We start from the raw sequence: 24,490 nt of genomic DNA on the forward strand, positions 1-24,490 counted from the left end.
TTGGTGACAAGACTGACTTTCCGCGTTGCCACTCATTAACCGCCAGCCTTGTCTATATCCTTCTTCTGATTCCCAACTTTGTCTTTAAGTATGGAGTCAACATCTTCACATGATTGACCCAAAGTTATAGTTCCATGTCCCCACAAGAATCCTTAGCATCCAAGTACTATTAATTTCTCTTTCATTGCCTTCTTTTCCTCGAAATTTCACTCATATGACATATAAGAACGACAAAGCGTTTCGAAACTGGCTGGCGTGGACATACCCAGATATCAAAGTGTTCTAAGTAACGACGTTGCAAAATGCATTTCCTTTCAACTATTCCTCAAACACTAGCAATGATTTGGCTCTTTTATTTACTCATCTCTCTTGGTCTCATTAGTGGCTACCAAAATGAAGCTACAAATGCAAATAACAAAGTTATATCTATTGGGGCTATCATTGATGTTAATTCTCGCATTGGGAAAGAACAGCAAGTAGCCCTGGACATTGCTGCTCAAAGTTACAATAGCACTTCAAGGACCTACAAGTTGGCTCTCTATTTTCGGAACTCCACCAAGGATCCCCTCAGAGCCATCACTCTTGGTTAGTATATCTAGCACTGGCTAAGTTAAAATTTCTTAAAGGGTGAAATGTGTTTTGGATCTCTCAAGATTTGGTCAAAGTTGGTTAGTAGCCATATTTTAAAATGGTGATTTTAGATCTCGTATTTATAAAATGTGGCGGATTTTACCCTTGGCCCTATACTTCGTTTTGACTTAACTGAGAACGAAATCCATCATATTTAAGAAATGCGAGAACCAAAACCATCATTATTAAAATGTAGAGACTAAAATCAATTTTGATGGGACTTAAAACACATTTCACCCTTTCTTAAATGTGTAGATTGAAGAATGTGAGGCCTTTTCTTGCAGTTGAAGAGATGATTTATAAGCAAAAGGTGCAAGTGATTATAGGGATGCACAAATGGTCAGAAGCAGCTCTAGTGGCTGAAATAGGAAGCCAAGCTCAAGTTCCTATCATAGCATTTGCAGAACCTACAATTACCCCACCATTGATGACAGAGCGATGGCCTTTTTTGGTGAGACTGGCTAACAGTAGTACAACATATATCAAATGTATTGCAGATATAGTGCAAACTTATAATTGGCAGAGAGTAGTTGCCATCTATGAAGATGATGCATATGGTGGAGATTATGGTATGCTAGCACTGCTATCTGAGGCCCTCCAGGATGTAGGTTCAATGATTGAATACCACTTAGTTCTTCCACCTATTTCTTCTCTACATGATCCAGGCGGGCTTGTACGTGAAGAGTTGCTTAAGTTGTGGCAAACACAATCTCGTGTGTTCATTGTGCTGCAATCTTCATTTGAAATGGCGATTCATTTGTTTAAAGAAGCCTCAAAAATGGGACTCGTGGACAAAGAATCAGTTTGGATACACCCAGAGAGCATAACTAATTTGCTGGACTCTGTCAACAAGTCTTCTATTTCCTATATGGAAGGAGCTTTAGGAATCAAGACCTACTACTCCGAAAACAGCACTGAGTACCAAGATTTTGAGGCTCAATTCCGGAAAAAATTTTGGCCTAAGAATGCTGAGGAAGATAATCGCTACCCAGGATTTTATGCTTTGCAAGCATATGACAGCATTAAAATTGTGACTCAAGCAGTAGACAGAATGGCCGGTAGAAACACTAGCAGCCCAAAGAATTTACTAAGAGAAATACTGTCTAGCAACTTTCTTGGTTTAAGTGGTCAAATTCAATTTGAAGATGGACAACTCCTGCAGAATCCTATTTTGAGGATAGTAAATGTGGCTGGGAGGAGTTACAAGGAAGTATGCTTTTGGAGTCAACAACATGGGTTCACCACAAACCTCCCTATAGGACAAGGTGGATATAATGTTGCAGGTAATACAAAATGTTTCAATGGTGTACGTTGGCCCGGGGATCTGAAGCATGATCCAAAGGGCTGGAAAATGCCTACTAAACAAAATCCATTGAGAATCGCAGTCCGAAACAGAACCTCATTTTCCAAGTTTGTCAACTATGATCAGAATAAAAAAATATATAGTGGATTCTGCATTGATATTTTTCAGAGTGTGCTCCCCCTTTTGGGGTATGACTTGCCATATCAATATTATCCCATTGATGGAACCTATAATGATTTGGTTCAGCTTGTTTATAACAAGGTATCAAATCTCTTTCCCTTTTTCCTTACTACGATAGACAGGCAAATGTTATTTCTTTCATTATCATTAGTTTTCTTTGAAGTGAATTTGCCTCATTTGGTCAGATATGATATTGCTCTTTATTTGCTTATCATCCCTTTTAATTGAAAACTTGGCTGGTTGTTTTATAAGGACAGCTTACCTTTTCAGTGACAATATCTTCAAAGAGAAGCCATCAAATTAAGAGTATATAACAAAGTTCACTAATAATTAGCAGCAATTAGGAATAACTCTAATTTGTACTAAATACTACTTAACTATTTTAAATGTAGAGTATGAATTTGTTTTCCTTTATTGATTTGGACTACTTTTTCATTGTCTTGTGGTTAAATAATGATGGAAGACTTATGATGCTGTCGTTGGGGACATGACCATACTAGAGGAAAGAATGCAGTACGTGGATTTTACAGTGCCATATGCAGAATCAGGATTGTCAATGATAGTTCCATCAAAGTCAGAAGAGTCAGCATGGATGTTCACAAAGCCCTTTACCTGGGAACTGTGGATGGTTACAGGTGCCATTTTGATTTACACAATGTTAGCAGTTTGGTACCTTGAGAGAGAATCCAATCCTGAGTTTCATGGCAATTGGAAGAGCCAGATCAGTACAGCTCTTTGGTTTACCTTCTCGTCTCTGTTCTTCGCTCATAGTGAGTATCAATCTCAGAATTCCTAGCATTTTTTTTACGTCAAATAGAACTATGCAAAGCAAGCAAAATGGTTAAAGAAATTTTCCTGAATGGAAAATGTGAATTAAACTTGAGTAATAAGGATTTTTCATCATGCAGGGGAAAAAATGAGTTGCAACTTAACTCGTATGGTGATGGTCTCATGGCTCTTGCTAGTTCTGATCCTTACTTCATGCTACACTGCTAGTCTTTCTTCAATGCTCACAGTTAAACAACTGCAACCAAATGTCACAGACATTCAGTGGTTGAAGAGGAACAACATGAAAATTGGTTGTGATGGTGACTCATTTGTTCGGTCGTTCCTGGAGAAAGTAGAAAATTTTAAGCCTGAGAACATCATAAATGTTACTGATGAATACAACTACGATGGTGCGTTTAAAAATAACAGTATAGCAGCTGCCTTTCTTGAACTCCCATATGAAAAGGTGTTCATAAGTGAATGCTGCAACAGATACATTGGTTTCACTCCCAGAACCAGATTTGGAGGACTGGGCTTTGTAAGTGATAATATAATTTGTCATATTTTTCTTATCATCAAAATATATATAGAGGAATAATGGAAAAATAATTTGTCATACTAATTCACTTCACTACAATATATATAGAGGGATAATGGAATGTATTAAAGGGTCCTAGAACATTAGTTAAGGAATAAAAGAAAAACACATTTATTTTCCGCATCCCAATAAAAATATTTTTTGAATTTTTGTCCTCCTATTCCTAGTTATATATGTCATTGAATAATTGAGACTTTGATGAATAATTATTTGATTTTTTAGTTATTCTTTTCTTCTTCCCAATCTATTAATAACAAAATTGGATTCTTCTAATATATAAAAAAAATCCAATGACTCTTGCTATTATAACCTCCCCAACCACGATTTTTTTTATATATATTTTTTCTAAATATTCAATCTCAAAATAATAAATTGTATTGATCCTAGATATAAAAAAATATAACAAGTAATAGTAAATAAAATAGGACATATATAAAAAAAAGGGTGGATTCCATCGTTTCTATGAATTTCTTAATCAATACCTTAAAGACCATGATTAGCATTTGCCAATATTAAACACGAAAAAACTCATAAGAGAGTTTTTTCTTTTAAGTGAGCAAATAAGGGAGTATTTATCTTTGATGCATAGTGGATTATGATCAGGATAGACTGCAAATTCAATTAAAGATTGATACACTATTGGATTCTTACTTCAGATATAAAAGTTCACCTAGATAATAGAATTATGTTTGGAATATGACACAAGGTTCCATTGCTTGGATTGTATAAAACAGGATAGAATGGAATGGATAAATGGAACCTGATGAAATGCATTATATTTCATCCAAAATCTCTCTTTTCATTCCCTCCAAATTAGGGGCTATGGTATGGAAGTTCCATCATAAAATATCATTTTTTTTATTTTGGTGAATCATAACATATCATTCTATTTCACCCATCATTAGATATATCTAGAAGCTTTGGTAATACGTTAAACAAATTTAAATCCATAGTATGTGCGCGCGCGTGCATATGCAATTGTGTGTTTGTGCAGTTTTTCTTTTATGTTTGGGCTATGATTTTCAATCTCAACAAATACAATGTTAGGGAATCAGACAATTTTGCTATAGATTTTGTTGACACAGTTTTACATACTTACTCGGATGGATGAATACAAAATGTTTATGGAGTTTAGTATTACTCTTTAAGTTATGACAGAATTTTCAAATAATCTAATGCAGATGTTCCAGAAAGGCTCGCCACTGGCCAGAGACGTGTCAAAAGCTATATTACATCTCTCAGAAAAAAAAGCAGAGCTGAAGAGATTGGAAGAGAAGTGGTTGATTACCTCACCGGCATCATGCTCCAACGTGACCTCCGATGATACGGACAGTTTGAAGCTGAGAAGTTTATGGATTCTATATGTCATCTCAGGTGCCACTTCCACCATTTGTGTGCTACTATCAGCCATCCAGTCTCTAGTAAAATCCTGTCACCAATGTCAAGCAGTGGCACCAGAAGGCAATGACACACCAAGTGATCATAAAGTGTGGGAAAAGGTGATTACACATGCAAAACAGATTTTTAACAAAAAGATCAATAATTCAAGTGAGGCACAGGAACAGGTTGTGACTGATTGTTCTTTGAGATGGGATCGCGTGAACATGACTGTTTCCCCTGAGCATCAGCAGGAAATGGCTTCTCCGCTACCCGGAATTTTAATGCTACCTTCTCCACCCCCAGAGGTTCAGATGACAACTCATGATTTAGGAATCACCAACACTTCAAAGTAGTTGCAATAGTAGACACTGCTTTTGGTGTACCTTAGGATCTCATGTAGATTACCAGACACTGTCAATCAATCTTTTGTGAAGTTTATAGCCTTTTTCACGAATAACATCATCTGTAGTGGGCTCTTTAACTCTTCCAATGTGCTTAAATAGAACCGTTAAAGGCAACTATTCTATCTGAAGCTACAAAATATGTGGCCCTAGTTACAAATGTCTGCAAATATATAGAACATACATACGATCAGATAGTGAATTCTGTGTTCGTATTGTACAAACATAGTGAATAAGATTATGCATGACTACAACTCTACAACATAATAATTCTCATTTTGATTTAGAAATACTGTGTACAACTCTACAACACATTTTTTTTTGTCTGAGAAATACTCTGTATATACGAACTCATTTGTTCAAATAATATTCTCAAGTTACTTAATTTTAAGAACCAACATCAGCAATTGTATTAAAATTGTTTTTGTTCACTTCCAACTTACATATATCTTTTTTCATGGGAGACCGAGTGTTTATTCTATACCAAAGGTCTAATGAACACAAGTTACTATTGATCTTGTTCCAACTTACATATGAGGTAAAGTTATTTTAATTGGTATGTAAAATTGTATACAAACAAAACTATTTCAAAATATTTTAACTTCTCTTATTACAAATATACACCATTAAGATCAATAGTTATTGATTAACAAGCAAACAAACTAAACAGAAATTACACCAAAGGAGGAGCACAATAAAAAAATAGAATACCCTCTTCCAACGATAAACCGTGCTTAGTTATTGATAAACAATAATTATAATTTCTATGTATTGTCATTTAATTAAAATTCATTATTAAATATTACTTTTAAAATAACTTTATAAAATTAATGATGATTGATAATATAATTTTTTTACATCAGCGGTGCATAAATTATTTACTCGAAACAAAATATAATGCTAAATTTATTTTAATTTCAAAATAATTAAAATTATAATCATAACTTCAAATATAACTTTAATTTCATATTAAATAGATTTTTTTTAAGATAAAGAAGAGGCGACCTTTTTTTTCTGATGAGAAAAAATGTAACTGATGAAGCTAAAAGAATGTTAGAAATAAGTACACGGAAATAGAAAAGGAGAAAAAATATTTAAACATATGAGAAAATCTAATTCAACACAACGATTCAACGATAAAGATGAATTAAAGATGCAATTGCAATTGGTGCCGCCGTGTAGGGTTCCACGTGTGGGAGACATACATAGAATTGAGACCTCGACCTCGACCTCCACTGTTACTGTGAGAAGAAGAAGAAGAAGAAACGCAGTGACTACTGCAATGAGAGCGGTGGTTCAGCGCGTGGCCTCTGCCTCCGTCGAGGTCGAAGGCCGCATCGTCTCCGAGATCGGCCCCGGCCTTCTCGTCCTCGTCGGAATCCACGACTCTGATTCCGACGCCGACGCCGATTACATGTCTTTACCCCCTTTCAATCCAATTTCAACTTCTCATTACTCATTACTCAACTTATCTTTACTTTATTAATTAACAGATGTCGAAAGGTCTTGAATATGAGGCTGTTCCCAAATGAAAATACGGGCAAAGCGTGGGACCACAGTGTAATGCAGAAAAATTATCAAGTTTTGTTGGGTGAGTAAGTGAGTATTCGCATTTTCAATCTTAATTATATATTGGATGCAAAAATTATAGTTTATTTTATTATTTTGTGCTTTTATTTAATAGTGAGTCAGTTTACGTTGTATGGATTCCTGAAGGGTAACAAACCGGATTTTCACGTTGCGATGGCACCTCAGAGAGCCAAGCCATTCTATGCCTCTTTAGTTGACAGGTTTAGGAATGCCTATAACTCTGATGCAATCAAGGGTATGTTATGTTATCTATCTTTCAACTTTCATTTCTCTTTTTCTATAATAATTAATAAATACAGTAAATTCATTATAAAAAATAAAGACAGCAAATTAAACTGAGATTTTCACACACAGACAACTCCTTCTAGGTTGTATAATGTAGTATTTTTCAAACTATCAGAAGAGCTCAGTGAAAAGGGGTGTTAGTCGGGTAATGTTTTGTAGTTTGTAAACAACAGGGATAAAAAAGGAACAGCATTGGGAGAGGGGTGTTCGCAAACGTTGACAAGTGTACCGATTCGTACAAGTAGTATAAAACAGTAAGACCGAGTATCGTATCCTCAGAGAATTTGTTTCACTCAGACCTCGTATATTCAGTATGTAAACATTTGTATGGATTAAAGGCAAGGTAAATGTTAAGATCTGTACTAGAAAACCTATTTGAATATAAACAAAATATAAAGCTATGAAGGTGAACAACTATATGTTAAGAGCATTGGGTCATTCTACTGAATTTCCCTTGATGTTTAATATGTATTTTTCTTTATTTAACGTTATCATAATGTTCTTATCTTGAGAAACTACTCAAACCAAGATACTTCTAGTAAATGAGTCTAACTCTCTTTAAACTTCGTCTTTGATCCCTCAACAAACTTAGTCTAAAAGAGTGACATTAAGCCTACAACATAATATGAACTAGATCACTGCACTTCATTCCTAAACATACAGATTTCTAGCTTGCTCTATCAAGTTCTAAGGCTTTAAAGGATTTCCCAATGCTAAAAATCCTAATTATACATATAAATGGGTGATCAAGCCACAAGCATGTAAAATAAACATACTTAGAAACAATGAACACATAAAAATAACATTAAATGGATAGTAAGAGTGTTACATAAGGTTTTTCAGTAGAACTCCCCAACAAAGAGACTTAGCCTTCCATTACAAGCAATGCAATCTCACAATACAAGGAAGGAATAGCTTTGAGTGAAAGAAAATGGCAAAAGATGGTTGAGGATGTCTCCTACAACCTCTAAATCCTAAACTTCACTCCTTCTCACCTAAGCTCTCTTTGTTGCTCTCTTTCTGTCTCTTGTTCTCCCAAAAAATGCGCTCTCCTCCCAAAACTCTCTTTATTTCCGATAACTTCAATGTTTTAAAGGCTCTTAGACCTTTCAGCTCCTGAAGGCTCGCTTAGCGAGACTGACTCCCTAAGCGAGAGTAAGTGAATTTTGGATTAGCGAGAATGGGCGTGCTGAGCGCGAGAAGAGACAACGTCCTCGCTGGGCGGACTGGCTGCGCGCTGGGCGAGCACATCTCTGACTTATCCTCTTCTAGGATTTTTCAACCCACTAAGCAAATGTCTCGCTAAGCAGCTGAGTGGATCCGTCTCGCTGAGCGAGTCATCAGCTACTTGAACATTCTCTTCTTTGGTTTGAAAATGAGTTAGATTCAACATTAATTCACAAAATTGGAGTATCTACTCTATAAAATCATACTAAACAGAATAATATGTACAATTCGTACAAAAAGAACCATAAATTGGAGGTAAAACACTATTTTCTTGCAAATATTCAACATCAAACTAACTCATGAATAGCAACTAACAAGGGGTTAATATAATTTACTATAAGAAATGTGATATTATATTGTCAGGTTAAACAATTTTACATTGTTAACCTATCTGAGATAATTGTTGAAATAACTTTTAAGAAAGTTATTATAAAAATAAACAAATTTTTCATAGGTGATAACTTTTTTTTTTGGTGAATTAATATGTGATAACTTGTGATTAGGTAACATAAATCTTTTTATAGTGTCCCAGCATGTATTATTTACCCTATTTTATTTTTGTTTTATCTCATGTTAGAGTAATAAATTGAAATAGCTATGCATTTTTCCATTCATATATTTAAAGAAGAAAAAAGATTTTTGACACCTAGAGAGAGTGAAAAAAGAGAAAAATATAGGTATAATAAGCGATATGACGTGATAGGAAAATAAAAATAAAGATAAATGAAAATTATTGATGAGATGTTTAAAATAAGTGACTGTTGAAAGATTATCCTCTTTAAAGAAATCTAAGTTAGAAGTACTTGACGTAATGTACGTACATGGATCACGATCCTCTGCAGTTTTTTTAATCCGCATGGATCGCAACTATTACTTTTACTTACATAAAATTTGAATGAAAAATAAAATTAAAAAAGAATGAAAGGTGTAAGATTTAATTAAACCAGTGAACCCCCTGCAGTTATTTTTCCAACTGCAGGGGATCCGTATCCGTATGTACATATAGTGAGTTGGATTGGAGTGTTGAACACGTTTTCCTCTGCAAAAATTCAGGTTATTTACGAATCTTGAATCTTCTATCCCCTAACAAAGCAGAGTTATATGGTAGTACTGCTATGTAGTAAGGACTAATATTAAAAGGTTGTGTATTGTGGTCCACAAAGAGTCAGAGACAAATGCCAGTGATGTATTTTCATGCACTCTATGTATCAATTCAACTTATTGTTAATTCAAAAATTTGTTTGACATGCAATGTGCAATGCCTGCGTTCATTCTTATCAACATTGTAACAACCAAATCTTTTGGCTGATCGCTTGTAAATTGTAAAATCATAATCTTGAAAATACCTAAGATCATGATAACTGTTGAATTTGTTTTCCATGGCCCTGGAAATAATTAGTTGCTCTCTGAGACTTGTCAATACTGATTTCCTTCAAGGAGTTTTAGTTTAATTTGTTGCTTTGTACTGATTCATTTTAATTCTGCTGGTCCCTACCCTTAAGCTCCTTTCAATTTCTTATGCAGACGGTGTATTCGGAGCAATGATGAAGGTAAAGTTGTGCCCTTCAGTCCCTGTGCAGGGTGCCTTTATTGCGTGACAATTACTTACGCTGCCTATGTTAACAATCCTTAATCTTGTGATGGAGAGCAGGTAGATTTGGTTAATGATGGACCAGTTACCATGCAGCTTGATTCAAATTCACCAAAGTGAGTTGATGATGTTACTTTAATTTTGAATGAGAAATGCTCATCTTTTCTGTTATAAGAATATCATTAACAATTCATATCATTCTGGAATACAGTTGATGCAGCAGAATCTTGATCAGCGGTTGATCTGGCTTGATGAAGTTGAGCTTGAATTTTGACTCTTCCGTCAGAAAGACCAAATGCAAGACATTCGCATTATGTGTTTATTCATTCTAGTTGAAGTTCTTTGTTCCCCAATGTAGTAGTGACCCCATTTTGTAACACTATTTAGTTCAAAGAATGCCTTAGATTGTCCCTGTTCGTTCTGCCATATGGGAATAGAGTTTGGATCCCTTTTGGACAAAACAAGCTAATACTTGATGACTACTTATCTGGGTAACTGTTACTCTTAACTGGTTCCACCCAAAATTGTTAAATAACCATTATAAAACTGCCACCATAATGCTATAACATGGCATTTTTCGACTCTTCTGCCATAAGCAATTTGTGAATGGAGGCCGGACGGCACCAATGGCTGCAATGGCATGTTTATATTTGGCCTTCTGCCATATTCCACTATCTACCATTGATAACCTTGATTCCACCAATAAAGCTGTTGAAGGTTCCACTCCCTTCTTCCTAATATCTATTGTAGACCTGAACTTGAAACAAGACTTTGGGTTCTTTCTACTCTCCATGGATGATTTTATTGTATGAGTTCTTTCTACAAATCTCCTTATAAATATTTTTACTATTTTAAAGAATGTATTAAATGAAAAAGTAAATATTTTTAATGTTTTGAAAATATAAAATGTATTCGATATTAGGGGGATTAGTAAGGTGTTCTTAAATAGATTTAGAATTAATATTGTATTCTAAAAAAATTAAGCAATTTTTTAAGAAAAACTGAATTGAACATCGATTAATTGGATAGTAAAACTTGAAGAATTAAAATCACAAACAATTCAAATTAAAGGAATTTAAACTATAATTGAACCTTTTTTTTTATTTATCAAAATGAACCAATAAAAGGATGGAAAAAAAAATGGAACCGTGGATTCATAATTGTAAAATATTGATTCTGTACTATCTCTCGCGGTGTTCACTGTTCAACATTTTTTGTTGTCATTAATCAAGAGTTGGGTACACGCAATCTGCTACACGTTTTCCCCCTGGGGTTTTATATTGATATTAATTTTAATTTTTTGTATAAAAATAGTTAATATTTTAAAAATTAATATTTATTAAAAATTACACATTTAAACAATTAAAAAAGAAGTAAAAATAATCCAGATTCTAGATCAGTTTATGATTATGATGAATAAGATATTTTAATTAGTTTTTAATTTTTTTTTATTAATTGAAAAGTTTGTTTGATTGTTCGATAAATAATTTTTCAGTAATTTTTAATATTTTTTGAAATATTATTTAAAGTAACTATTTTTAAAATGATAGTTTCTAACTTCTTATTTTTTATATTTTTTTATTCTTAATATATTTATCAAATTTTTTCATTATTTTTTCTAAATAAATCGTGATATTATTATTTTTGTCATTTTATATTATTTTTTAGCTAGTTAATTTTATCAAACACTTAAAATTTAATAAATTAATTTTTAACTTTCAATTATTAATTTTCAACTAAATTTTTAATTAATTTTTCAGTTAATTTTACTTAACATAAATATTTTATAATAGAAGATAAATAAAAAGAAAAAAAAGTAACACCCTCAGGAAATCTTGACTGCCTTGCAAAGTTACTTTTGAATGAATACTAGACAGGGACACCAGAAGCAGAAGTATCACAAAATTAATATTTTCAAATCAATTTGTGTCTGTACAAATGCTCTTGCAGACAGTGTGAAGTGGCTGAGCAAACTTAGAATCATTTGCTCTCTCTGAGCTGGATAGTGTGTAGGCTGGTATAGTTTTTGAGGGACCCCTTAGAACAGCCCTCACTTGTCCCCTCTTCCATGTGATAAGAAAATAAGAGCTACGGAATCAGCTCATGTTTCGTGCAGCCTGTTAGAATTGTGACACGTCTTTAATGCTTCTCGGCTTTCTTTCTTTTCATAATCTCTGTCTGGTCTGGTGGGTGGGACATGCTTCTTTTATTTATCCATGGCTATTTGTTTAAAGGAAGTTACAAACTCCTTTATGCAAAATGGTTTGTTCACCCTTTCTTTTTGAATTTGCCTTCTTCTTACTTTCATTCATGTCTCTCTTCTTCTTTCGGCCAATTCCTAATCCTCAATCTTTTGTACTTTTGTTGGAGGATTTTGTCTACAAATTTTTAGGTATAAGACAAAAATATTGAGAAATTTAATGTCATATTAAATTATTAATTATCAACCTTATGCTAATTTTTTTGCTAAATTGTAATTTCATTCTATTAATTTTTCAAATTCACGATTTTTTCTTTTTGATTTTTAATTGTAATATAATTTATATATTTAAAATTATTTTAATTATATGGAATAAATTAACATTTATCATGTTCATTGCACGAACTAAAATACTAATAATTTTAATTTTAAAAAATCTCTTTTAGAACTCTAGCAACCATTATGTGTATTTCTAATAGTATTCTATAATTGCATACATTTTTTAAAAAATCTTTTGATATAGTCTAATATTTTATTGGAGTGTTAATTTTTTTTCTTTTAGTTAACACTTCTTTCAATTCTTTACTTGAATAATTTTGATATAGTATAATTTTTTGGATTCAAATAAAAAACTAAAAATAGTTTTATATTGAAAAAATTGTCAAAATGTTGTTTGAATAAATGAAATAAACTGATATATTATGTATTAAAATATTCAATACAAAAATATTCCGTTGAAATAAATTAAATTTGAAATAGAAATATTGAATTATATATAGACAGAGAGAAAATTAAAAAAAAAAAAAACTATTAAACATTGTTCTGTTGCAATCTACAAACCTACACACAACCTTACATCATCCGATTACATTCTCAATTAATTATTCTCAGTAACTAGTTATTAGAATATTAGAACACAACACATACTTTCAACTTAAATACTTAACTGTTAAACACAATAGGGCTTACACTTTCTTTGGTTGGTGTGATATTCCATTCTCCACGGCCTTGTCTTGTAATAAAAAGTAAAAACGTTTTCTTACTAGAAAAATTATACTATATATCCAACTGATCGTATAATGCGCGCATAAGCGCATTGATTACATACATGAAAATCTTTGTCAAAATGAACTGTACTTTTGCTTTTTAGTGTTAATTAATTAAGTTCATTTCAAACTTTCAATGGATGATTCATAGCCTTCTATAATGTTGACTAGAGCACTTTGCCCTACGTACCAGAGTGTGAATAGAACTGCAAAAAGCTTCAGTGATGCATAGAAGTCAAACGTTGAATCTTATATTTCTGAAAAGCTACTACCATTAGAGCCACCTTTTTTCGGTGGAGAACATCCACCGTCAAGTGTATATATGTAATCTTGTAGTTGAATAATAAACAAGCTGTAAGCTACCACTACTATGTAAGTTAGCTACCAGGAGCATAAAATAAAAAGTCAGTCCATCGATCAATACATGGTGTTCATAAAAGAAAAATGAATCACGTTATATTGTAAAAGCTAGTAAGCTACCACGACTAAAGCTCCTTAGAAAAAAATATAAAAATTTATTACAATAATATAATATATCCTCTTTTGGAAGGAGATCACCAACATAAAATAGACCACTTATCTATATATTATGAAAGGCTACTTGCTACCATCCCCAACGCCTCCTTTTATGGTGGAAGATTAAAAGGGCCTCATGGCAAATCATTACCACCACTAAAAGCCTCCATGTCTCTTAGGGCAAAGAAAAAAAAAAACTATCTTTAACTCGTTAAGCCAATAAACCTAGTAGTATAAATTCGATTTGTGAAGCTAAAACTTTATTCCGTTGCCGGGACTTGAACCCGGGTCTTTCGGGTGAGAGCCGAATATCCTAACCAACTAGACTACAACGGATTATTGACAACACTAGAAGATAGTAAAATTAAAATGTATGCATAACTTGACGATTATCATTCACTCTTCTCTTACTTGTCAGATAAAAAAGCTATAATTCAATTTCACATTCTCAGCTTCAGAAGCTTTTTTTTTTGGTATAAATAATAACCATTTTGATTTTTGAATATGCGTACTTTGTTTTTTTGCACAGCAAAAAATTATATATTGAATTAAGTTAATTGTTTATATACAAGATGTGCAAAACCCAACCACAGCAGGTACCTAAAAGATACAGGAAAAAAAAAAAAAACTAAAGAAACCCGAGACCACCCCATGCAGTGCCTCAAGCACTTAAATGTAGAGTGCGGTGTTCTTTATATTTAATTGAAACAATAAAATAATTATTTTTAACTTTTTCTTTGCCTTATTGCTTAACATATCGATCAATAGGTAGACAAGTTAAATAATAGAAAGGTTTGTTTTTTTTTTAAAAAAAAAAAAAACCTACTGTTCATAAGTCACTCTAATTGTGGACAGATAGTAATGGGATAAGGAGAGAATGTCTTGAAGTCTCCCATTGATAGTTATCGGCAAAGATAATTGTTCAAGTCTTACATTGATTAAAAATAATATTAAAAAATATATAAATGAGAAATAATTTTTATTTTATAAGTTTAGTTATGTAAGATTGAGTTAAACTTAAATTTACATTCTAACATGATATTAAAGTATATCTTTAACTCATTATGTTCTAACACTTATTTAAATTTATTGTATGGCATAATGACCTAAAATACTTGTATAAATGTTTAAGAAAACTTACAAAAATAATATGTCCATAAATTTAGTTTTAACTTATTTCAATAAAAAATTATAATATTTTCTAAAAATAACATGTAACTTATATAAAATCAATTTAATATTATTTATCTTCAATTATAAAAATATTTTGGTTTGATTATATTTTTTTGTCTCTTAAGTATCTCAAATATGTAATTTTGATTTCTCAAGTTTTAATTGTACAAATTGAATCCTTCATATATCACAATTAAACAATTTTAGTCCATTTGTTTGTCTTTCATTAAATATTCATTAGATTTTACTAATAGAAAAGTAAATGATGTTATTTTCTTTCACAATTATGTGACCTAAGAGTATAATTTATGTCACATCAATATGTGTCAGGTCACCTGTTAATTTTTAAATCTTCTAATATGTCATTATCTAATATCAGGCAAAAAAAAAAAAAAGTTAAATATTGAATGATAAATCAACAAAGTGATGAAAATCCTAGAATTACAATACCTGAATAATACAATTTGCACAATCAAAACTCAAATAAGTAAAATTACACAATTATAATATGTAAGAGAACAAAAGTATAATCTAGTCAAACATTGTATACATAACTGATTATATGATAAGTATTTATTAATTAATTTAATAAGTAATTAATTAAATTGTTTACCCAAATCAATCCTAATTGAAAATATAAATTATTAAAAGATTTGATTTAAATGATATAGTAACATGTGAATAGGGATGGATCTGAGTAAAATACTATAATTTTTGTTTATTTTTTTGAAAGGATAATTTTGTTGATAATATTTTGTTGTTGTTGTTGATATATTAAACTGGAGATGCTCTTGAAAAAACAGCAATCGAAAAGCATGTGTGTAGCATTGGAGAACAACTTTTAATGAGTAACCAATATCATTGATTGCAGGCGGCATGCAGGATTTAGTCAGTGCTCTTCAATTTGAGTGAGACCTCCATAACATGATTGCAACAATATTTTATTTGGTTCTATGCTTGCTTCTTTTATGCAAAAAAATTGGAAGGATCGTGCAGCAAGCCACCAATGCAAATGTTAAATGGAAGAACGGATTGAAGTAATAAGATTGAAAAACAATGTTAAAGTGTTGAATTGGTAATTTAGCGTTTAAATTGACCATTGAAATAAATTTTAATAATGTACATTTATAGTTCTAATTTTTCACTATAATAAAGTATTCTCGTTTGATATACTCCCTATTAATATATATTTATTTGGTCTTATAGTAATTGTGGTGTAAAAAAATATAAAATAATTGTTATTTTAATATTTTAATCTAACATTAATTATGTTTGTTTACTTATATCTCTAATAATATTAATGATGAACAATAAAATTTAAAATTAAATTAATAATTATAAGATTAGTTTTGTAAAAATGTTATTATTTCTCATTCATTTATTATTATTTTTATTTATGTAAAATAATCTAAAATAACAATTATAATAAAATAGATGGAGTACGATTTTAGATTGTTATAGACAAGAGAGTCTTTTAAAGCTTAAAACAAAAGTTTAGTACAAATGATAATACATAGAGTGATTAGCAACAGTATTTTGAAGACAACTTTTTGAATGAGCGGTAAAACGAGACAAATAAAATGTGTTATAACGTATGGTTATGTTTATGTATTTTTGTATTATATGATCCTCTCTTTCATTGATCTGTTTTCAATATACGAATTGAAAATAATGAGCAAAATTGACAAGTAGATAAAATATCCTTAGAGACTATTAAACAATCTATAGTAGATGTATATTGGATTGTACTACTCAACAATTTTTTTTAAGAAATATAGTAATTTTTACATTTTCTCAATTTTATAAACAATCAATACACAACAATTAAATGCATGATAAACTTATCATGATTGTTACCATTTTTCGAAATATATGCACTCTGTCTGTCTCTCTTTTTTTTTCTTCGAAATATTAAAAGGTTAAGAATATTGATAACACGTTATACCATCATATTCCAACAGACCCAAAATATAGCAGTAAATAAAATCGTCCAGTAGAACTTCATAAAAAATAATAAAGAGTCCATTATTGTCGTACAGAGTGGAACCAAAACCAAACTCCACCAATATTGCACATGAGATATTTGCAATAAGTCTCAATCTGAGTTACATTTGGAGTAAAGGAACTACAGTTCGTGGCTCGGAGTTCTTCTTTTTCCATTTAAAGAGGAGGCCAGGCAAGGGATAGTGGTAGTTTTAAACTTTAAATGCTGTAATTAATTTAGGGAACCGTTTTATAAATGCTCCAGCAACCACTTACCACATAGGATCCTTACGTGGTTTATTTAAATGGTGATGCATGGGATTGTTGAATACACACATTAGTAGTTAAAGTTCTCACTTGAGTTCTGAACTCCTCTGCATTCCTTAGTGAGGCTAATGGAACTACAGTTAATATTGGTGAAAATGATACTAGCACTAGCAATGGCCATGATGATGATGATGCCATGTTATTCAGTTGCTGTGGACATTAATCAACAAGTGAGGCAAGTGGCAGCAAAGCATAACGTGTCTTGCCTCCTAGTTTTTGGAGACTCAAGTGTTGATTCTGGGAACAACAATGCCCTTCACACCACTATGAAAAGCAACTTTCCTCCTTATGGGAAAGACTTCTTTGACAGCCGCCCAACTGGAAGGTTTAGTAATGGGAGACTTGCCACAGACTTCGTTGGTAAGAAAAAACTCAAACCCCCCTTTCCTTTGTTTTCATCACTTTTCCTATGGCATGAGTAGGTTACTAGGAGAACATAAAGAGTTTGTTTTAGAAAAGCTTACAGCAAAATATGCTATTCGTTTACAATGTAAAGTAACTTTCCATTTGTCATCTAACCCTGACCTTCTTTTTTATATATAGTTTGCTAATTTTAAAATAATTAGCTTAAAAGTTATATTAATAATATTTTGTATTGATTGATAATGTAATTTTTTTCACATTAACAAGAGTAATATTATTAAACTTTAAAGGATTTAGCTAACTAATGTTCTTAAAAGAAGAAAATGTTTATTATAGAAACTATAGAAAAGTACAAAAATAATTATGAATAGTGTAATTTATGTATTTTAATAAAAAATAATCCTTTTTTAATTCATTAACTTGTGTCCTAAGGATATTATTAGTTTTTCTTTTTATAAAGTTATTTCATTTGCATTCAAAATATATAACATACAACTTGAAATATGATCAAAGTTCTGGATAATAGCAAAAGATAATGATGTTCTAGCTAATTTCTAAGCAACATTGTTGGCTATTTTAAAAAATATATATATATATTTGTATATATTAATAGCACTAGTTAGCATTTAACAATTTTAAATTTATTAATAAGCACTTATAAAAAAAATTAAGAAATAAAAAATGATAGGGTGTTAATCACTTGTCTTGTCCCACAAATTCAGTTTTTCTTGAAGGAATTTTTAACAGGTATTTTTTTAAAAGAAATTGAACCTAATTATTTTGATGATGAGTTTAGGTTATACTTTGAATCATTCGACCTAATCAAATATCATATATTCTTTTAAAATTTATAATTTTTTAAATAACTAAATTATTGAATCATGTTTAATTTGTCTAACATGATATTTATATTCATATTGTTATTATTAATTTTAAAATCATCATAAAAAATATCTCAATTGTAGGTGTATATTTTCATAATTTAATGATTTAATTATATATAATATTAAAATTAATATATTATGCCAACAAGATGAATTGATTTGTTCTTGTCCCATATGTTTCGGTTGGGTTCTAGTTCAAAAAATCAACCCTATCAAAAATTTGAGTTGGATAAGAACACAAATAAACATGTCCCACAAACACCCAAAAGACTTTTTAAAAGTTGAGATATTTTTTAATTTTATTTTCCTCCTCCATAAACGTGTTTATAAAACCTTAGGTGTTTTGATCAATTGTTACCAAACTGATCTGTAAGGTACCAAGTAGGTATAGGGGTACTCTTAAGTCTCAAGTGAAAAGTCTCTCGCTGAAATTTTTACGAAAAAAAATCCTTAAGGGAGGGTGTAAATCAGTACAAGTCTCCCCATAATAACCTCAGAAAGATAGAGCATGTGGACAAGATCCGAAAAAATGTGTTTATAAAAATGATCTAAATTGACTTAATGTACCGACTTACCTACCTTACCTTGAATTCAACTTTTAATTAAAAGAACGGAGAGGACAAGGATAGAATTTTAGATTACTTGTCATAAAAGCTTCCATACTACAGTAGCTAGTACTATGTCAATTGTCAAAAACACAGACTATTATTAGGTGAAGACATATCTAATGTATTATTAATGCTGTGTTGCTGATGTATATAAAATCATAAAAGATGGTTTCTATCTAGGTTAATGATACATAAATATATACCTTGATTTTTCTTATAAGCATCCATTAAACACGTTTTATTTTTCTTTACTTCTCACCTTTTATTATATTATATTCACATTTATACTTTTCTCTTGTTTTTTTTTCTCTCCCTCTCTCTTTCTCTCTAAAAGTGTCAAATAACATAGAATGTCCATACATCATTATTCTTCTATATATATAACACATAAAATCATTCAATAGCTTAGGACCTAACTCTGTTCTAGATCTGTGAAATGGAACTAAGCATTAATCTAAAAAGAGGACGTGATCGCAAGCTACTTTAATTTTGGCTAGACTAGTACAATAGTGATATCATCTCACGAACAGCATGAGTTTCCATAAAAAATATGCTTCCTTAGTTCCTTTATTCACATCACATGTTTCTACGTTATTTTTCTTCTCATGTTAGAAGAAGCCTATCTTCTATTGCATGTAGTAAACTATGAGTATGAGTGTTTCCAAACATACGTGCAGCTGAAGCATTGGGGTACAGAAAAGCGATTCCACCTTTTCTTGATCCAAATTTGAAACCAGAAGATCTGCAATATGGTGTTAGTTTTGCATCAGCAGCCACAGGTTTTGATGATTACACTGCTGAAGTTTCGGTACATACATTCTATATGACCCTTTGTTATGCAACATACATATTAATTAAATAAAAAGCCAATTAAGAAGCATTTGAATAATTATTTTTGTGACTAATTAATTGGCTTCAACTTTTGATGAAACAGAATGTTTTGTCCGTTTCCAAACAGATCGAGTATTTTGCGCATTATAAGATACACTTGAAAAATGCGGTGGGTGAAGAAAGGGCAGAATTTATTACAAGAAATGCGTTGTATATAATTAGTATGGGTACAAATGACTTTCTGCAGAACTATTTCTTGGAACCTACTCGCCCTAAGCAATTCAGCTTGCTTGAATTTGAGAATTTCTTGCTCTCCCGCTTCTCTAAGGACGTTGAGGTAATTCCCTCTTTCACCACCTTAACTCAATTACTACATTCACGTGTTATCTGTTCACTAAATTATCTATAATATAAATATAAATAGACATATTTATATGTTACATTTTTTTTAATTTTATTTTACAGATAATTTTTTTGGATAATCATATTTTTAAAAAAAACTAATTTTGAGGTGTTATATTTTTTATTTAAAAATCATTTTTTTTAATTGCATTTTTTGTTTAAATTATTATATATCTTAAAACATTTCAAATGGTTTAAAATAGCATACGCTTGTATTTATCAAACACTACTAATTTCAGTATAAAAAAACACAAACATTACTAATATTGGCCAACATACTTTCCAACTAAAAGAAAACTAAAAACTAACTGCTCGCCGAAGTCGTTGCTTTTCTAGTATTCTTTGGCAAGAAAATGAAATTTTGATTCCATTGACTTTAATACTCTGCCTACTTTTTTCGGTACAATACTCTCTCCTACTTTACAGCTTTGCATTTAATTTTGTTGGTACATGGATTACATTTTCTTGCACTGGATGGGCCTGTATGTCGGGAGGCCCAGGCCCCAGGTTGATAGCTCCCCGCTGAAAATAACACCAATAATAAAGTGCTATTAATTGTGTGATTAGCAGTTTTAGATAGTTTTGTAAAAAAAGAAGAAAAAAAAGCAGTTTTATATAGTTTGATGAAGTTACCTCTAATTGTGCAGTATTACTTGTTGAAGTGTCCTTAGCTTTGACTGCCTCAAATATGTTAATGATGCTTATCCCTTTCCATATGTATCATCGTAAAAGAGCAGTCCCATTCAATCTTTTTTTTTAAATGATGGAAGTAACCAGAATGTCTCACCAATGGAACAATCTGAGAGCCTTTTATTAATTGCAAACGCATGCTCCTTCCGCATCTTTTAATTGATCTTTCAGAAGAAAACTTTAATTTTTTATTAAAAGTTTAAGATAATGTTTATAGTGAGATTTTTTCTACAAGACATTGAGGAGAATAAATATTGACTATTTAAATTTTATCATGAATTAATAAGATTAAAATATATGAATGAAGTAAGTTTTTTTAAAAAAATATATATAATTTTTTAGGTTATCACACGACAAAAGAAGTGTTGACCTAAGTTTATTCATCTCACTTTTACATAATAATGACTCTCTTATCAGATATAACTATAATTTGTAAGTGACATGAAATATTAGGAAATTAAGATATAATTTTAATATAAATAAATTGTACTATTTTATAATTAATCTACGAGTCAAGATCGGTACCCTTTGAAAACCGAACATATGAAGTGAAATGAAATGGAGTATGACTGATCATGAATGTAATTTGGTGGCTACAGGCAATGCATAGACTGGGTGCCAGGAGGTTGATCATTGTAGGGGTCCTACCTCTGGGATGCATTCCACTAATCAAGACAATTAGGAACGTTGAAGGCTGTGATAAAAGTTTAAACAGCGTTGCTTACTCATTCAATGCAAAATTATTACAGCAATTAAACAACTTAAAGACAAAGCTCGGCTTAAAGACTGCTTTGGTTGATGTTTATGGTATGATCCAACGTGCCGTCGTCAACCCTAAAAAATACGGTTAGTATGCCATGTTTACTACTCCTTTAGGTGCCTTTTGTTGTTCCTGAAGTTAATTGCTTTTATTATAACTTTTGTGAGACATGAATAATGTTATATATTTATGGTTGACTTTTTTTATCATGTTATTATCAGAAAATATCTATTGATTTTATAGATGATTAATTTTAATCGGAAAATCTGACTAGTTATTTTTAATGAAATTTTCTTTCTCTTAATAACGTTTTTTCATATATAAGATTAAAAATCAAAATCTTACTTAATAAAATAAGTTTAACTGATAAACCACTTGTTTTAGTTTAAGGGCAACAAAGGAAAAAGGATTCATATATTAATAGATATATATAAAATTTCAATAATTTAAGGTTGCTTTAGGTGAAAGAGTCTTTAATTGGTCCTTGACATAGTTTTTTATGATCCTCATTTGGGTTGATGGCAGGTTTTGTCGATGGTTCAAAAGGATGTGTTGGGACGGGGACAGTAGAATATGGAGATTCATGCAAAGGGGTGGATACTTGTTCAGATCCAGACAAATATGTATTCTGGGATGCTGTTCATCCAACGCAAAAGATGTACAAGATAATAGCTAATGAGGCCATTGAATCTTTTATTAGTAACTTCTTTTGACAGCGCCACCAATTTAATATATGATGCCTGTATGTCAAAATTTCTTTGTATCAATGTGGAAAAAGACCCCATGTAGTTTCAAACAATACATAAACTGTAGGATTTAAATCTGCAGGCTGTGCAATAATTGATTTTACAATCAAATTTTGGTAAATTAAATTTTTAGAATTTCAGAACTACAAATACTATCATAATCCTATGAAAATTAATACATTAATAACTTCTGGAACCATGTAACACACACACACAAGTCAAAGATCTACAGCTCTAAATCCAGAAATTACAAGTCATCAGATTGATTATGGAATATGATTATAGGGAGTGGATGATACTTTCTGAAGCCATTCTTCTTTGTCTAACAAACCTGTGATCTTCCAATTTTCCGTTCATCCTTTATATGCTCCCAAATTTGATGTCAAAAGTTGGTAGAAATTAATTATCAGGTAGTTATGTACTATCACATATCCATTATCCAAACCAATTTCAATGTTACAGGCATTAAATTTTTTCTGAGAAAGAATTAATAATACACGATTACATGCTATATATACTTAATTATAGGCTTAGTTGAGACTTGGGATCATGCATATTGGTTCTAGACTGCGTAATACTAGTATTTTTTTTTTCAAAGTTGGGAAGGATGCATAGGGTTGAGGGCGGGGAAATAAGTCACTTTCATGCAAAGCCAAGAAACTTATAAGAAAAGAATATTGTTTGGCCTAAGCTCCTAGTGTTCCTCATTCTTAGTTGTTGTTGGCTTTCAGCGTGGAAAGTCTTACATTGTCTACTTCAATTATTGGAGTGCGGTTTAGCCTGACATAGCGTTGGAAAGGCTCAACTAATTTAGCTTGACAAATTGAGGGTCCTTCCTGAATCCTGACTCACTGTGTATGGAAAATGTTTTCAGTGGCAATATTGTGGAAGACAAGATACATAATGGTTTTAATTGCTATCGTGAAAGTAGCTCAAGTTGGTGATCCTTATCTTCTTTTTTGGGTCATTGGTGTTGACGAAAGAGATATCTATACCATCTAATTGATTAAGCATACATCTCATCCTTTTTTACTCAAATTAAGCCACTGTGTTGATTATAAAGGCATTAATTGTACTTGGTATCAAACCAGCATCTGATACGGTTTCAACACTTGTTACAACTTGGCCAATGTGGTTTGTCCTAATTTTGACCGGGATTATTCCAATATGCAAATGAAACAACTTATACTTCAACGCGCGTATTGTTGGGTAGTTTAAAGGCCTTGTCCTATGTTAGCGGTGCAGCAAGGGAAAATCTTGGTGTTCTCGGATAAGTATTTGTTATATTGATGGATGATCTGAGCTCTCTCAAACAATGCAATGAGGTTGAGTTTAATTTTTCCAAGCTTGTTTCTTTGGTGATAATTAGGAGAAGGGTGTGAGGAGTGGTGAGTCTTGAGAATTCATCAGGTTTGAGAGAAAAATCATCTAGCACCATGAACTAGCATTTTTTGCAGAAATAGAGGTGGGGTTAGAGCAAGCAAATGGGTTGAGAAAGAAGTGCAGGGTGAAGGAAGTTGTGTTTTTGTTCTTGTATTCACTTTTTAGGGGAAATAGATGAAAAGAGGGAGGGCTGGTCAAGGAGAAAAAGAAGTGCAGGACTAACTAACATCTGTTTGTCACTTATGCATCTGACGTACGCTAACATGCACTTGGCATGCATCTCTTTTAATTAACTCGAGTAAAGATTAGTAACAAGGAGGCTAATTTAAACAAATTATCATAACAACATCTTTCAACGACTAATTTGATTAATTATTAAAGTTTATATAATCTAAAAAACTACTAATATTAATTAATTCTATACCAGAACGGCTACAATCCCATATTAATCGTCACAACTTGTTACACACATTGTCATACAAAAGCTTTAACACATAGTGCATTCTTAATTTATTGGTTTTAATCTTTAAAAAATTATGAAATTAATTTTTATAAGTGTAATATATTGTCATCTATTTAATTCCTATTGTCATTGACTTCATCTCTAATGATCATTGTGTGAATC

General features: G+C 31.4%; 3 protein-coding genes and 1 non-coding gene across 5 annotated transcripts; 3 read left to right on the forward strand and 1 right to left on the reverse strand.

Moving 5' to 3' along the window:
- The first annotated feature begins 159 nt into the window (after nucleotides 1–159).
- LOC100818619 (glutamate receptor 2.7) lies at nucleotides 160–5,639 on the forward strand. The gene is made up of 5 exons (XM_006594502.3): nucleotides 160–585; nucleotides 915–2,194; nucleotides 2,577–2,883; nucleotides 3,022–3,419; nucleotides 4,661–5,639. Exons 1-5 carry the CDS (start codon nucleotides 303–305, stop codon nucleotides 5,210–5,212), a joined length of 2,820 nt encoding a protein of 939 aa, XP_006594565.1. The 5' UTR covers nucleotides 160–302; the 3' UTR covers nucleotides 5,213–5,639.
- A 640-nt stretch (nucleotides 5,640–6,279) lies between these two features.
- LOC100787782 (D-aminoacyl-tRNA deacylase) lies at nucleotides 6,280–10,534 on the forward strand. Of its 2 annotated transcripts, XR_001384192.3 has the most exons (7): nucleotides 6,325–6,676; nucleotides 6,754–6,851; nucleotides 6,945–7,085; nucleotides 7,309–7,389; nucleotides 9,887–9,912; nucleotides 10,014–10,069; nucleotides 10,165–10,534. XR_001384192.3 is itself a non-coding variant. In XM_003542966.5 (6 exons), exons 1-6 carry the CDS (start codon nucleotides 6,363–6,365, stop codon nucleotides 10,166–10,168), a joined length of 639 nt encoding a protein of 212 aa, XP_003543014.2. In that variant the 5' UTR covers nucleotides 6,280–6,362; the 3' UTR covers nucleotides 10,169–10,534. The 2 variants fall into 2 exon arrangements, 1 of the variants encoding a protein (XP_003543014.2); XM_003542966.5 differs by lacking the exon at nucleotides 7,309–7,389 and having other exon boundaries at nucleotides 6,280–6,676.
- Nucleotides 10,535–13,978: 3,444 nt separating this feature from the next.
- Nucleotides 13,979–14,051, reverse strand: TRNAE-CUC (transfer RNA glutamic acid (anticodon CUC)). Its single transcript has one exon. It is a non-coding gene; the product is annotated as a tRNA-Glu (tRNA).
- A 3,144-nt stretch (nucleotides 14,052–17,195) lies between these two features.
- LOC100819691 (GDSL esterase/lipase At5g45950) lies at nucleotides 17,196–22,559 on the forward strand. Its single transcript, XM_003541669.5, has 5 exons — nucleotides 17,196–17,558; nucleotides 19,731–19,861; nucleotides 19,988–20,221; nucleotides 21,576–21,822; nucleotides 22,262–22,559. The coding sequence occupies exons 1-5, from the start codon at nucleotides 17,267–17,269 to the stop codon at nucleotides 22,447–22,449; spliced, it is 1,092 nt and encodes a 363-aa protein (XP_003541717.1). The 5' UTR covers nucleotides 17,196–17,266; the 3' UTR covers nucleotides 22,450–22,559.
- Nucleotides 22,560–24,490: the final 1,931 nt, after the last annotated feature.

This window comes from Glycine max, chromosome 13, assembly GCF_000004515.6.
Source record: "Glycine max cultivar Williams 82 chromosome 13, Glycine_max_v4.0, whole genome shotgun sequence".
Taxonomy (NCBI): domain Eukaryota; kingdom Viridiplantae; phylum Streptophyta; class Magnoliopsida; order Fabales; family Fabaceae; genus Glycine; species Glycine max.